Raw genomic sequence first — 12788 nt, 5'->3', positions numbered from 1 at the left:
CAAAGGGGTTAAGCTGACAAAAATGTTTGAAAACCGCTGTCCTAGAATAATGAAGCGTACATATTCATAAGAATAACATTCACGACACCAACTGAGCAGTCAAGGGTAATGCACTTTAAAAAAACTCTTTAAACGCGTCGTAAACTATGCTTTGTGATCATCCAATCAGATCGCGCGCTGCCATAAACGCCTACGACGTTACGACATTTTGCAGCGGTTGTTATCAGCCATTACGAGTGTGGCCAATTTAAAATGTTTGGTGTGGCACGGTCAAAATAAATAAATGTAAAATACTAATTTTAGATACTTCCTGTCCTTTGGGAAAATTAACATTTATAAAGGTAATTGTGAAGTATGAGGTATTATTTAAGATGATGCTTGTATTAAAAATGCTACGGAATGTATGCAGTTCGCCACACAAAACATGGCGGATGCGTTGCGCTAAATGCGTGACTGTTCCAAGCGCAGAAGCTCTTAATATACGTAACGTCAGTGTTGCTTCTGAAAGGGAGATCTGATCGAAAAGGTGAAGGTACAGTGTTTCATTATATTAGCCTTCGGTATGACTTCATGACACACACCTTTGAGATTAGAGCGAATCTTAGATAAGAACGAGGATGTTTAAACTTGGTTTTCAGTGCATGTGCTATAGAGTTGTGTGAGAGTTTGCTGTATGCATGTTATGTAACGTAAACATGTCCACAGTACGTTTAGTAAGTGACGTTGTGTAACCATGCATGCACCTTCAATAGAACGATACTACAGATAAATGCTTAAATTATAAATGGGGTTTAGTAAGTAAGCCTACTCTTGCCTATTTATACAAAATAAACATTACAGGTAATTTAACTCACGAGTTCAGGTCAGACTTTGTCGACACATTAAGTCATTGTGCGTTTCTTAGGCTGCTAACTTGTAAAAAACAACCTGAAATTCAGGTCAGATTACACATGCGTTAATGTTTATTAAAGTGAAAGTGACTACGTTTTGTATGATGTAAATAAAATACAATTTTATTTAAACAGTTGCTTATTCAGGACTATAATACAGTATTGTGGTACATTGATACTCTAATAATCTTTATTTGTTTAATTGGTGTGTTTAATGTATATGTGAATATAATATATATATATATATATAGTTTCAGATTTGAAGAAAATGGCTTTAAGAACAGCTGTCTCACGATTACTGGTGAACTCACAGAGATGTTCTGTGGTCTCTGTGTCACGACCCCAGGGCACCGCAGCATTTGCACGACAAGGTTAGAATTAGATCACTAACGTTAATTTACAATTTCATGTGACTGTAGCCATGACTTAAAAGTAGATAAAAGCAGAAAAGATTTTTACCACACATTTATGATTTCTGAACTAAGTACTGTATCCCAATTTTTCTTTTTTATTTGACGCAGAGGATCTGAAAAAACCAACCAAAACACGTAAATATGTTTCATATATTTTTAGTAGTGTACCCCCCCAAAAATTGTCTCTTTCTTGAGTGGAACACAAAAAAAGATATTTTGAGAAATGTCTCCATGTTGTTGTGTTCATACAATGGAAGTCAATAGGGTCCAGAGTTCTTTGAACACCAACATTCTTCAAAATGTCATCTTTTGTGTTCATCCAAGATTTGGAATGGCATGAATTAGGGTAAAGCATAACTTTAACATGTTGTAGTCTATTTAAGCTATAAAATAAGTTTTTCTTGTTACTTTTAGCTGTGATCGAGTTTAACTGGCGTGATGCTTTGGATCTGGAGGGCCAGCTCACAGAAGATGAGATCATGATCAGGGACACTTTTCGGACCTACTGCCAGGAGAAACTCATGCCCAGGATCCTCCTGGCAAACAGGAACGAAGGTGAGTGAAAAGTGAGAGAATAAAACACCACTATGTATTCTGCCTTAAAATCAGGCTTTCATCTGTGCCTCTTGGTTCCAGTTTTTCATCGGGAGATTGTGAACGAAATGGGAGACCTTGGTGTCCTTGGACCTACCATTCAAGGTACATTAAAACACTGGCCATCATTGAGACTGTATGCTATGTTGTTTACATAAAATATTACATGGATCTCTTTTGTTGCAGGTTACGGATGTGCCGGCACCAGTTATGTGGCTTACGGTCTGATTGCCCGGGAAGTTGAAAGAGTGGACAGCGGATACCGTTCCGTAATGAGTGTTCAGTCCTCACTGGTCATGCATCCCATCAATGCCTATGGAACAGAAGCACAGAAACAAAAGTACCTGCCTAAACTGGGTTAGTCAAATCTACATCTCGTGCACATTTTAAAATCTGTGAAATGTGGCACCATGCTAAAAGTGTAATGTGTTCTCTTTTTAGCTCGGGGAGAGATTCTGGGCTGTTTTGGACTTACAGAACCAAACCATGGAAGTGATCCTGGCAGTATGGAGACCAAGGCCAAATACAACCCCTCCAGTGGTACCTATTCCATCAGTGGAGCAAAAACATGGTAAATGCCACGGAACAGTTCGCATTTTAGTTTAGTCAGGATCTTCTTTGGTGATGGTATATTCATTAAGAAAAAATAAGGGCAGGGCTTTGTTTTGTATATCAGAGTAGAACCGTGTTATTGGACAAGAGGGGTTGTAAAAGAAAAGAACGAGGGATTCAGAGTACAAGTTTGTAAGAGAAAATATGTATTTTATTTGAATGGAGTAAGGTCCACTCATGAATTAGTCACATATACAGCCGTGGGGAAAAAGTAAAGCGAGCATTTCAAAATTATTTTCATAGTTTTTATGCGTTTAATATAGGTATGTGTTTAGGTAAAATTATAATTTTTGTCTGTAAACTCTTAACAATCTCCCAAATTTAAATACAAAGATTGTTCTATTTGCAGAAATTGGAGAAACAGGTGAAAATAACAGAAGAGATGCTCTGTATTTTTTCAGACCTTAAATACTGCAATGTATTGCAGTTTTAAGAAATACAACAGTAAATACAGTATTTACAACTGCTTTGTCAGGATCCTATATGTGCAGTGAAGTTGCACAACATCAAGTGTTTTCATCAGTCTTGTCTCTTATGTAAGAGACATGGTCCATATTTAGATTCTGTAACTTAACCTCTACAGGGTATTTGTCCCTCACTGCTTTAAAAGCACACTGAAATCTGCCATCTGTTGACCTAACAATCAGGAATGCAACATGAAGTCCGATCTGAAATCACTGTAGAAGAATAATGTAATATAAAGATATAAATCTTTACAGATCAGAAGTCAGTGGAATGGATGAATGTCTTTGCACCAGTGATCAAGGAAAAATAATGAAAAAAGATGAATATTTCAGTTCCTCAAAAAAGACATAGTTTTGTATGTATAGCTGGTTACAATACAATACAATACAATCCGCAGAAGTGAAAAGCTAACACGATGCTATAAACAGACTACACTTAAGGTTGCTTGATATCAACGTCACCACCAAGCCTGAAGTCTTTAAAACTTGATTAAAAATGTGTTCCCTATTAAGTAAGTACACTGTGAATGAATACGCATCTACATTTTAAGAGATTTGTGCCAATATTGCAATATTTGTGAGCACTAAAGGAAGTAGGCCTTGTAACTTTTAGAAACTTGTAAGCAACCACCGTTTATAAGACACAATCAGGCTTTAAAAAATCACGAGCGGATTATAATTGGTGTGTTTTATGTCATAGAATAAAACATGAAAATATTTAGATGTTTTGTTTACCACATAGCTTATTTTGGGCAATTTATCAAAAACCCCCCCCAAAAAAAAAGATTTTAGGGCGATGGAACCAGAAGTCCTGAAATGCTTGGACTAAATCGATTCGGGGTTCTGCATACACAAATGCCTCATCTCTCAGCCTCCCTATACTGACCACCAGAGCACCGGTAACAAAACTGACATCAGCTCAGAATAAACACCTGACTATGTGTTATTTGTCTATGAACAGGATTACTAGCTCCCCATATGCTGATATCTGTGTGGTGTGGGCCAAATGTGACGATGGCCGAGTGAGAGGCTTTATTCTCGAGAGGGGAATGAAGGGGCTGAGCACACCCAAGATTGAGGGCAAGTTCTCCCTCAGGGCATCAGCCACTGGCATGATCCTCATGGATGAAGTCGAAGTGCCGGAAGAAAACTTGCTACCACATGTGTCTGGCCTTAATGTGAGTATATTTGAGAACATTTACTGTTGATGGACAATAATGATCAACCATCGAGAACACCCTTGCAATTTTATAGCGATGCGTATTGATTGTATACTTGTGTTTTTGTAGGGTCCCTTCGGGTGCCTGAATAATGCACGATATGGCATCGCATGGGGTGCACTGGGTGCCGCAGAATTTTGCTTTCATGCCGCCCGTCAGTACACCTTGGACAGGTGAGCAAATGTCTTTTACTGTGTTGCTGTAGTTTATTAATTCCCATCATACGGCTTTGATTTACAAAAACTGTAAAACGTTAACCCCAAATGCACTGTCGCTTTGAATAAAAGCAGCAGCCAAATGCATAAATATAAATACAGTCAAATGAACTGCTCAGAGATATCAAAATATGTATGTATGAATGAATGTTTTCGTAACATTTAGAATCCAGTTTGGAGTTCCTCTGGCCAGAAACCAACTCATGCAGAAAAAAATGGCGGACATGCTGACGGAGATCACGATTGGACTCCAGTCTTGTTTACAGCTGGGTAGACTCATCGATGAAAAGAAGTGAGAAAAAGCGTTTGCCTAACTTGGAGGTTTCTCAGCTTTGCATAAGATATGGTTAAACATGATACATGGCATTTAAAAGAATATAGTGCAAATAGACCACAGCTCACTGAATTTTCTAACGCAGATACTCACCAGAGATGATCTCCATGCTGAAACGCAACTCCTGCGGTAAAGCCCTGGACATCGCCAGACAGGCCAGAGACATGCTGGGTGGAAACGGCATATCAGACGAGTATCACGTCATACGCCATGTCATGAACCTAGAGGCGGTCAATACGTATGAAGGTACGAAGACTGGGTGACTGTAACACAAAAAATGCACAAAATACTAATTTACTGTGGCTGAAATCTGCCAAATGCATTGATGCAAATGTGTAGGTTTGGCCAGCAGAGGCCAGTATAAGCTTTAATGTGGCTATTAGAAACGCTCTCAGCCACCCTTGTTTTAAGTTTGTAAAAACCTTACTTAAGACATAACAGTTTTGTCTTTCTGCTCCACAGGAACTCATGACATTCATGCTCTGATCTTGGGCAGAGCCATCACTGGACTCCAGTCATTCACTGTTGGGAAATAAATCTCTCTCTAAATAAGGCTGCCATGGACTTTTAGACTCTCGCTCTCTGTAATGACTTAACATCTATATGTGTTGCTGTATTCTCTCAAACAGTATTAAAATATGATAGTAATTTCTGCAAGTTTAGTAAATGGGTCCATTTGTAGCTCTTTGTTCACCTTAAGGCAAACGTAATAACAAAATGGTTAAAGCATTAATTCACTCATAAATAAACACTATCGTTATTTACTCAGACCTTACTTTAAGTAAGTAAAGCTACTTTATAGCACTTATATTTAAAATATTTTTAAAAACAAAATGAAAGTTTGGTCACGTTTACTCAACTTCCTGTTTGCATTGTAGTCGGTTGGGACCCACTGTTTAGGATTACCGAGCTCTTGTATATTTTGTTGTATTTATGGATTTGACTTTAAAAAAATAAAGGATTTCAGGATTATGTGCTTTCATTCGAACTAATAATAATGTTTGGAATTAAAACAATACATTATTTACCTTCATCAAGTGTAACAGCGGATTTTTGTCGGATGTCCGTGAGATCAGCCCGATTTATATATCACCTGAAGTGACCCGTGCGCGCGCACTGATGAGATGGAATCGACCAATCAGCGCGCTGCGCGAGTAAAGATCATTACCGCTGCGCTGGATGAGAGAAGTCACTAACATCGCTGCCCAGCGAACGAAGTGTCCGCTTTTAAGTGTCGTTTCTGAAGTAAAATTAAACGAAAATCTTTTTCTTTTAATTCGTGCCATATGCGTCTTATATTTTGTTAGTCTCCAGTACTGTTTTTAACTTTTTTACATTATGAATAGGTCAAATTCTAAACGTAATTAACCGAGCAGATACAAAATGAAAGATTATTTTTCAACACGATATTAGAGAGACGTACATTTACTTTGGATAGACTACCTTTGAGGAGAGCAGTTTTCTTTCTGAGAGGATCTGAAACGTGAAGTTTATATTTGGAAATGAACCCGGTTAATGTCGGCAGAATGAACGCATCCGACCTCGGAAACCCGGTGTATGAGTTTGCGTTGTACGAGGCTCCGCTGTATAAGGATTATAAACCACCTGCCAGAGACTTCATCCAGATCCCCAGGACGGTACTGTACCTCATGATGGCCGCTGTGGTGGTGGTCGCGGTCGCTTATGCCATTGTGGGACATTTAATTAAAGACCTCGCCCATGACATCTTAGGTAGGCACATCTTGTGAGAGTGTCATCTATTAAACATGAAGTACATCTCTTGAGGGTAAATCTTGCGAAAACTGTCATGAGCATATATAGAAATATGTAATTATGTTTTAAAATAAGAAGCAAAACCTAGTCTACAGTCTATATGATATACTGTATACTTCAGGATTGTAAATTATAGGAACATTTCAAGATTTTATTTTTTTAACCGTGTCAAGTATATACAGTATTATAGTATAAATTTACTACAATTGATCATATTAATCTTTTGTATTTATATTAATAGCAATTAATAGTGTAACAGTTCATATAATACAGCTACGACAGTAAAGTTACATTGTTTTTCATGTGGAAAGCCTTTTTAATTATTTTACTTTACAGAAATAGCAAAAAATAAAAGTTTTATCACGGTTACAAATAATATTTAACTGTTAATTTTTGTGGAATTATTTGTTACAATGTCCTCACATTATAATGTTCATTTTCAATTTATGCATTTAAAAAGAACATATTACTATATTTTTAAATGTAAAAACATCAGCTTTGAACACGTGATTTATTTTAATTTTGCAGTGAGATTTACATTATACGTTTGATCATTTCTCTATTTCCTGTAGATTGGGCTTTGGGTCCGGATGAGGAGATTTTAAAGGGCAGCAGTGAGGCAGGTGAGGACACCACCGTCACCCACATGCCCTCAGGCCTCACACACTCTCATCCCAACGCCTTCCACGTGTGGGATCAGGATGACGTGGTCATCCCTCTCTCTCTGGAGCACAATCCCCAGGTCAGCCCTTTTCAGGCTGTCATTCCCTTTATTCCGCATTTCTTCCCATCTCACAGCGTGATCAACAGCCCCGCACCTCAGATCCAGTGGGGGGAAACCAAGAGCCCCAACAGGATTCCACAAGAGGCCTACGTTTTTCCCTCCCCGAAAAACACAGGACAGCGCTGTGCTTTCTCAAACGTGTCATTCCATGACAGGAGAGATGACAAAGTGTGACTGGAAAAGCAATCACACAGTGAAATGAATGCGCTTATTCTGCGAACTGTTCATCACAGACATTTAACCTAAACGCCTCCACAATAGATTCAATCAACAAAGGTGTTGTTTACTTTATTTTACTCTTTGACTACAAACGTTTGGTCCCTTCGTATCATGTGATGATAAAAGGCATAACCTCATAACACATGTTGCTGACCCTAAACAAACTCCATAAGCCTCATTACCTGCCCGTGTTTGCCAGGTAATAAAAGGACAGGACGAGAGACCGCAGGTTTGTGCCAAACCTCGAGCTGTGCTTTCAAGTTCATCTTCTTAGGCCACAATATCCTCTGAACAGTTCATCACAGGACAACTAACAAGCAGGTTATAGATGCGCACAGAAATGTTATAGAAAATAAAACTACACTTGTGTGTTGAGCGTTCACAAGCCAGTAAAACCGGATTCATGCGGAATCGAAACTGAGCAAATGCTAGATCACACGCTTGGATTAATTTCTTTGAAATAAATTCCACTTACATGCATTTGATACGTCGCCCATCAGTGATTTCAATATACATTTTATCGGAGGATGTTTTCTAGGATATCAAACCCATGATTTTTGTTTTCTAACAACGTTCCATTTTTTCTTTGTGCATACTTGCATACTCCTGATCCGCGTGTGATGCCCCATTACAGTCGTGCTTGAGGTCCACTGAATGTGATTCTAAATATTGTCTGCATTAAAGGATCATCTTAACTCCGGTCAGGTGCAGGTGTTAAAGTGTTAAGTAAGGATGACATTAGATTAAACATCTCTTTCTGCCCTGTGACTGGGCACAAATTTCAACTTGACTGGCATCTACAAGTGTTGTACAGTTTGTGTTTACATCTCTGGTAAAGGTTACATTCCAGTATTGTTAATGTTTTAAACATATTTATGCATCTTTTCTGTATAAACATGCAGTACTTGTTCATTTTTGTATCGTTTGGGTGCTTGTCACCTCTTCACAAGATAAATGATTCTGTGTTAGTTACACAACTTCATCAAACTTGATAAATGTATTATATATTATAAAAATGTGTTTTTCTGTATTTTGATTTATATATTTAAGGGGGGTACAGGAACTTTAGCTCAAATGATTGGTGCAGGATGGACACGATTACAAAACATACTATGACGATACACTATAAATAGAACAACTAAACCAATTAGATAGCGGTAGTAGTTCACGTGTTCATGTCAGGCTAGAAATCACCATACAAGTGGGTAGGGAAGGCTTAATATTACACAAACCACATAAAACCGCAAACCCACCTAGGTTCTCTCAGGACACATTATAACTTGTGAATAGAAAAACAGCACTTAATTTTTAAGTCATCAATAGTTAATTATCCTTTTGTGACCTTTTAATGCTTCAAATAATGGCAAAACAAAGTTAAGATGCTGGATTTGTGAACTGTTGAATGTAGATTTAGAGAATAGTTCAGATTAGGCCAGATTGAAGTGAGGGCACAACATGTGCCGAAAGGATTAGTGCCTCATCCAGAATGCCACAGCTATTTCACAATGCCTGGGATTGGTCAAATCAGGTCATGAGGCTTACATGATCGGTTCAAGACAAGTGATGAAAACCTTTAACACCTCAACCGAACAGGGATTACACAGAACATATGAAATAAAGCAAAATACTTCAAGACAAACCAAGTTACCATTTTTAGGAAGGATATTTTGAAGCAGCACTGATTCTGTACCGTTGGGTTTCTTGCAACAGCAGGTCTTTAAGCTTCTCAATGTAGAGATGAAGCGTGTTCCATAAAATCACTCTGCTTAAACCGTTCCAGCCAAATGACTCAAACATTAAACACACAGGATGGTGTCTATTTTGAATGTTATGTCATATTGAACACCACGGATTCAGTTCATCAGCACAAAAGACATCAAGCCAAGCGATCGCATCTAGTTTTCCCCCACAGACTGTTATGGTTTCGAATAGTACATCAGTAGTCTATCTAAAAATGAAAGCACACAACACTTTGACTAAAGGTAGAGCCCATTGATTTATGGGTGCACAAAAAAAAAAAAAAAAAAAGTTCTGGGAACACAAGGAATCCCAAAGCACACCCATCTTACACCACAAATGTCACAGGACCAAAAAGTTTGGAACGAGTGCCCTCAGGACAAAAAAAAAAAAAAAAAAAAAACTCAGAAGGCACCGAAAGTTGACATGGCTTAATGAGAACATGTTTCAGCTTATTGTGTTGTGCAACCGGCCATATTAATGAGTAGCATTGACTGAAGTAGAACACAATTACAAAAACGCCACAATTAGACTACTACACAGACTGGGGCAAGAAACTAGTCAAATTAGTTTAAAGGAGTTATTTAATAGTTCTTTTAAAACAGTAACATGTCAAACAAACCCATGCATTTCTTCCTTAAAAGCACTAAAACCTAAACATCTATAAATATTTAATGTTCAACATATTTGTTGTTAAGCTAAAATCCACATTTAAAAAAGTTGCTTAAACATTTCAAGCATAATCCTCATCTTCTCTTAAAACATCGTCACGCTTCTTAAGAACAGCCTGATAGAGAGATGTCCCTCTTGCCTGGATGAACGTAACCGTCATCTGCTTCTTATTGACCTCCACATGGGCAAACCCACCGAGGGTGGAGGCGTCCCCATTGAAGAACTTGAGGTAGCCTCGGGGAACCTTGTTACGGTGCCGCACGTCAGGATCCATAAAGTTACCAGCTCCACTAACCACATAACCGATGCCAGACTCCTTGATGTACTGAAAGACAGTTGATACCAAAGTCAACATTTTTTTGCACCCAAATGAAACAAAGAGGAAAATATCTACCTGTAGATTATGATCATGGCCACACATGTACGCCGTGGCCTTGTACTTCCTCAGCAGTGGCCTCAGTTTCTTCAGCAAGCAGTCAGTGGGTCCATGCTCAGAGATGGACCACACTGGGTAATGGCCAGCCACCAGGAGATAATCAGCCTTAGACCTGGCCAAACGCTCCTGAAGCCAGATCAGCTGTTTGTTGGCCTGAACGCCACTGCGTGGAGCTTTAGGCTGCTGGTCTAGGAAGTCATCAGAGTTGCCGCACAGCAACACAGTGTCAAGCATGATGATAGTCAATGTGCTCTCAGTTTTAGGAATGCGGAAGTTCATCTCGTAATAGTAGTAAGGGAAGTTCCTTGGGAATGGAAGACCTTATTAGACAATGGACACTACAAGAGCTCAACAGGTCAATGAATTTGCAGAAAGGTCACACATTCAATTCAAGCAATACTTGTGGGCACTGCAAGTTATTTTGGTTGTGTTCACCCGAAGTGTAGATGTGACGTGGATTGTAAAATTAGACTCACCATCGTTTTGATCGTTGACTGTACTCAATTTGAGCAAGAACATTTCCTGCATGGTCGTGATTGCCAGCAATGACATACCATGGAATGTTAAGAGAATCTTGAGTATACGCGTTTTCGAAAGTGACCTGAACAGACAACAGGGGCATCAATAAAAAAAAATGCAGGGTTAATTTTAAACCATGGTTGGGTCAAATATTGACAAACCAAACATTAGATGGGATTGCCCAACCATGGGCTAAAACATCACAGGTCAATTTAAATCTCACATTTAGACGCAATCATTTGAACCCAACCACAGCCTACAACACAAAGTCCAACAGAAAGATGAAGACAGAAACACTACATTCAGTCATTGGTCTAAATTTATGTAGAATTTTAACTTCAATCTCACTTACAATGAGGTTTGAACAGAACACATACATTGAGGCATGTTGGGTCATTTCAACCCACAGTAGGGTCAAATACAGACAAACCAAGCCCTAGATTTCACCAAACGGTTAGGTTTGTCCTTTAACAAGCTACGAGTTGAATAAGCATATTATGAAGATTCAAATTAGTGTCAATTCCCAAACACTGCCAAAGAATGTGTGACAAACCTGAAATCTAGGGTCATTCACATCAGTTACACCCTTGTAGTAAAAGTTGTCTCCAACAGCAAGAACGAAGTCTGAGCCCATCGTGGAAGCAGTCTTGGCCATCATGCGAGCAGTGGCCGTCTCTATAGGGGTGACGTAAGGAGGATACGGCAGACCTCCCCAGTCTCCAACAACCAGGAACCTGATGGAGGACTTGTTACCTGATGACACCGAAACCGAAGATTTCAAACATTACCACTTAAAAGCGGAAGTAAAAGAAACAAAACTCATAGGTAAAGTCAACTCACTTCCTTTAGCTTCCAGGTCAATGAATGAGGAATGGTAGCAGAGGACCACAGGGAGAGCAATAAAAAACACCAACATCAGTGGTGACGCCATCTACAGAGAATGGGGAAAAAACAACAACACATCAACAAACCATCACAAAAGACCATTGCGTTACACACACAAAAAAAGTACCCAAATCACACGATGAACCCTCACACCAGTAGCTTTTACTCCACAGTGATCCTCTCTCTACACCTCAAACCCTGTCAGGGCACTGTCTGTACATTTATACCATATCTGACATCTCTAATCTACACCCTGATTTCAATCCCATCTGTTTTCTGTTTCCTAATCAGTAAACCGACCTATCGGACGGCAGAGATACTTTGAAGTTCCTCCTGATATCAGATAAGCACACTTGAAACACAGTGGCTTTGATCTTAAAGCAAAAAGTGTACTTGGTCGATTTAAAGCATCTTGTTTCAAAATCATGTGAGTGAGATAAAAATTTGTCTTGTTCAGCCAGTTCAGAAACCAAATCATGATTCCCTGTGATAGTTAATGAGGAAGCGACTCTTTATTTGGTGTACCAATGTTATATTTCAAACACAGATAAACTTAAAAAAACATGCGTACCTAGACTAATCTGTGACTAAACATCAAATTTTTATTTAAACATCATTTATATAAACATCAAACTTTATTTATATTAATATCCCGTGGATTAAAACTGTAACCTATTGATTATCTAGAGCAGAGAAATACCTCACAATATGATCCTCTGTTCTTGATGTTTTCTTATGTGAGCAAATCCTCAACTGTTTGTTTCATTTCTGCTTATCTACTATTTATTAGTGCCCTCGTAGGGCTGACAATGGGTGTGACTTTAGCCGTACAGGCGAATCACATTCCCGCTGACCCAGACGCATGTGACAAGTCCATTTGTTTCAAACAATTCCAGAAAGACACCAACTTTCCATCCAGTCTCCATTCACATGCCTGTCAGCCACAGACTCGAAATGCAGTTATCATAAACACTTAAGGCTTTAAGGGATAGTTCAGGCAAAACTTAATTCTTTCAATTGT

General features: G+C 38.7%; 3 protein-coding genes across 5 annotated transcripts; 2 read left to right on the top strand and 1 right to left on the bottom strand.

The window, feature by feature from the left end:
* The first annotated feature begins 403 nt into the window (after nucleotides 1-403).
* gcdha (glutaryl-CoA dehydrogenase a) lies at nucleotides 404-5714 on the top strand. 2 transcript variants are annotated; one of them, XM_056749637.1, is made up of 12 exons: nucleotides 404-532; nucleotides 1142-1261; nucleotides 1412-1438; nucleotides 1718-1858; nucleotides 1940-2002; nucleotides 2084-2254; nucleotides 2339-2468; nucleotides 3935-4151; nucleotides 4263-4366; nucleotides 4575-4700; nucleotides 4828-4988; nucleotides 5205-5714. In XM_056749637.1, the coding sequence occupies exons 2-12, from the start codon at nucleotides 1159-1161 to the stop codon at nucleotides 5276-5278; spliced, it is 1317 nt and encodes a 438-aa protein (XP_056605615.1). In that variant the 5' UTR covers nucleotides 404-532; nucleotides 1142-1158; the 3' UTR covers nucleotides 5279-5714. The 2 variants fall into 2 exon arrangements, with proteins under 2 accessions (XP_056605615.1, XP_056605616.1); XM_056749638.1 differs by having other exon boundaries at nucleotides 503-526.
* Nucleotides 5715-5948: 234 nt separating this feature from the next.
* Nucleotides 5949-8450, top strand: LOC130425030 (uncharacterized). Its single transcript, XM_056751060.1, has 2 exons — nucleotides 5949-6473; nucleotides 7088-8450. The coding sequence occupies exons 1-2, from the start codon at nucleotides 6245-6247 to the stop codon at nucleotides 7471-7473; spliced, it is 615 nt and encodes a 204-aa protein (XP_056607038.1). The 5' UTR covers nucleotides 5949-6244; the 3' UTR covers nucleotides 7474-8450.
* A 1438-nt stretch (nucleotides 8451-9888) lies between these two features.
* Nucleotides 9889-12513, bottom strand: acp5a (acid phosphatase 5a, tartrate resistant). Of its 2 annotated transcripts, none has more exons than XM_056750920.1 (6): nucleotides 12468-12513; nucleotides 11723-11813; nucleotides 11436-11635; nucleotides 10840-10964; nucleotides 10322-10667; nucleotides 9889-10252 (listed from the first exon to the last, which is right to left on the bottom strand). In XM_056750920.1, the coding sequence occupies exons 2-6, from the start codon at nucleotides 11811-11813 to the stop codon at nucleotides 9989-9991; spliced, it is 1026 nt and encodes a 341-aa protein (XP_056606898.1). In that variant the 5' UTR covers nucleotides 12468-12513; the 3' UTR covers nucleotides 9889-9988. The 2 variants fall into 2 exon arrangements, with proteins under 2 accessions (XP_056606898.1, XP_056606899.1); XM_056750921.1 differs by lacking the exon at nucleotides 12468-12513 and adding an exon at nucleotides 11895-11925.
* Nucleotides 12514-12788: the final 275 nt, after the last annotated feature.

Source organism: Triplophysa dalaica, chromosome 6, assembly GCF_015846415.1.
Source record: "Triplophysa dalaica isolate WHDGS20190420 chromosome 6, ASM1584641v1, whole genome shotgun sequence".
Taxonomy (NCBI): Eukaryota; Metazoa; Chordata; class Actinopteri; order Cypriniformes; family Nemacheilidae; genus Triplophysa; species Triplophysa dalaica.
This window is presented reverse-complemented; position numbering and strand designations above follow the sequence as displayed.

Coding starts and splice junctions, on each gene's coding strand:
- gcdha (XM_056749637.1), top strand. CDS start 1,159: ATGGCTTTAAGAACAGCTGTCTCACGATTACTGGTGAACTCACAGAGA. Junction 1,262..1,411: donor CGCAGCATTTGCACGACAAG/GTTAGAATTAGA, acceptor TATTTGACGCAG/AGGATCTGAAAAAACCAACC. Junction 4,701..4,827: donor AGACTCATCGATGAAAAGAA/GTGAGAAAAAGC, acceptor TTTCTAACGCAG/ATACTCACCAGAGATGATCT.
- LOC130425030 (XM_056751060.1), top strand. CDS start 6,245: ATGAACCCGGTTAATGTCGGCAGAATGAACGCATCCGACCTCGGAAAC. Junction 6,474..7,087: donor CCTCGCCCATGACATCTTAG/GTAGGCACATCT, acceptor TATTTCCTGTAG/ATTGGGCTTTGGGTCCGGAT.
- acp5a (XM_056750920.1), bottom strand. CDS start 11,813: ATGGCGTCACCACTGATGTTGGTGTTTTTTATTGCTCTCCCTGTGGTC. Junction 10,965..11,435: donor TGAATGACCCTAGATTTCAG/GTTTGTCACACA, acceptor TTGTCTGTTCAG/GTCACTTTCGAAAACGCGTA. Junction 10,253..10,321: donor GCCATGATCATAATCTACAG/GTAGATATTTTC, acceptor ACTGTCTTTCAG/TACATCAAGGAGTCTGGCAT.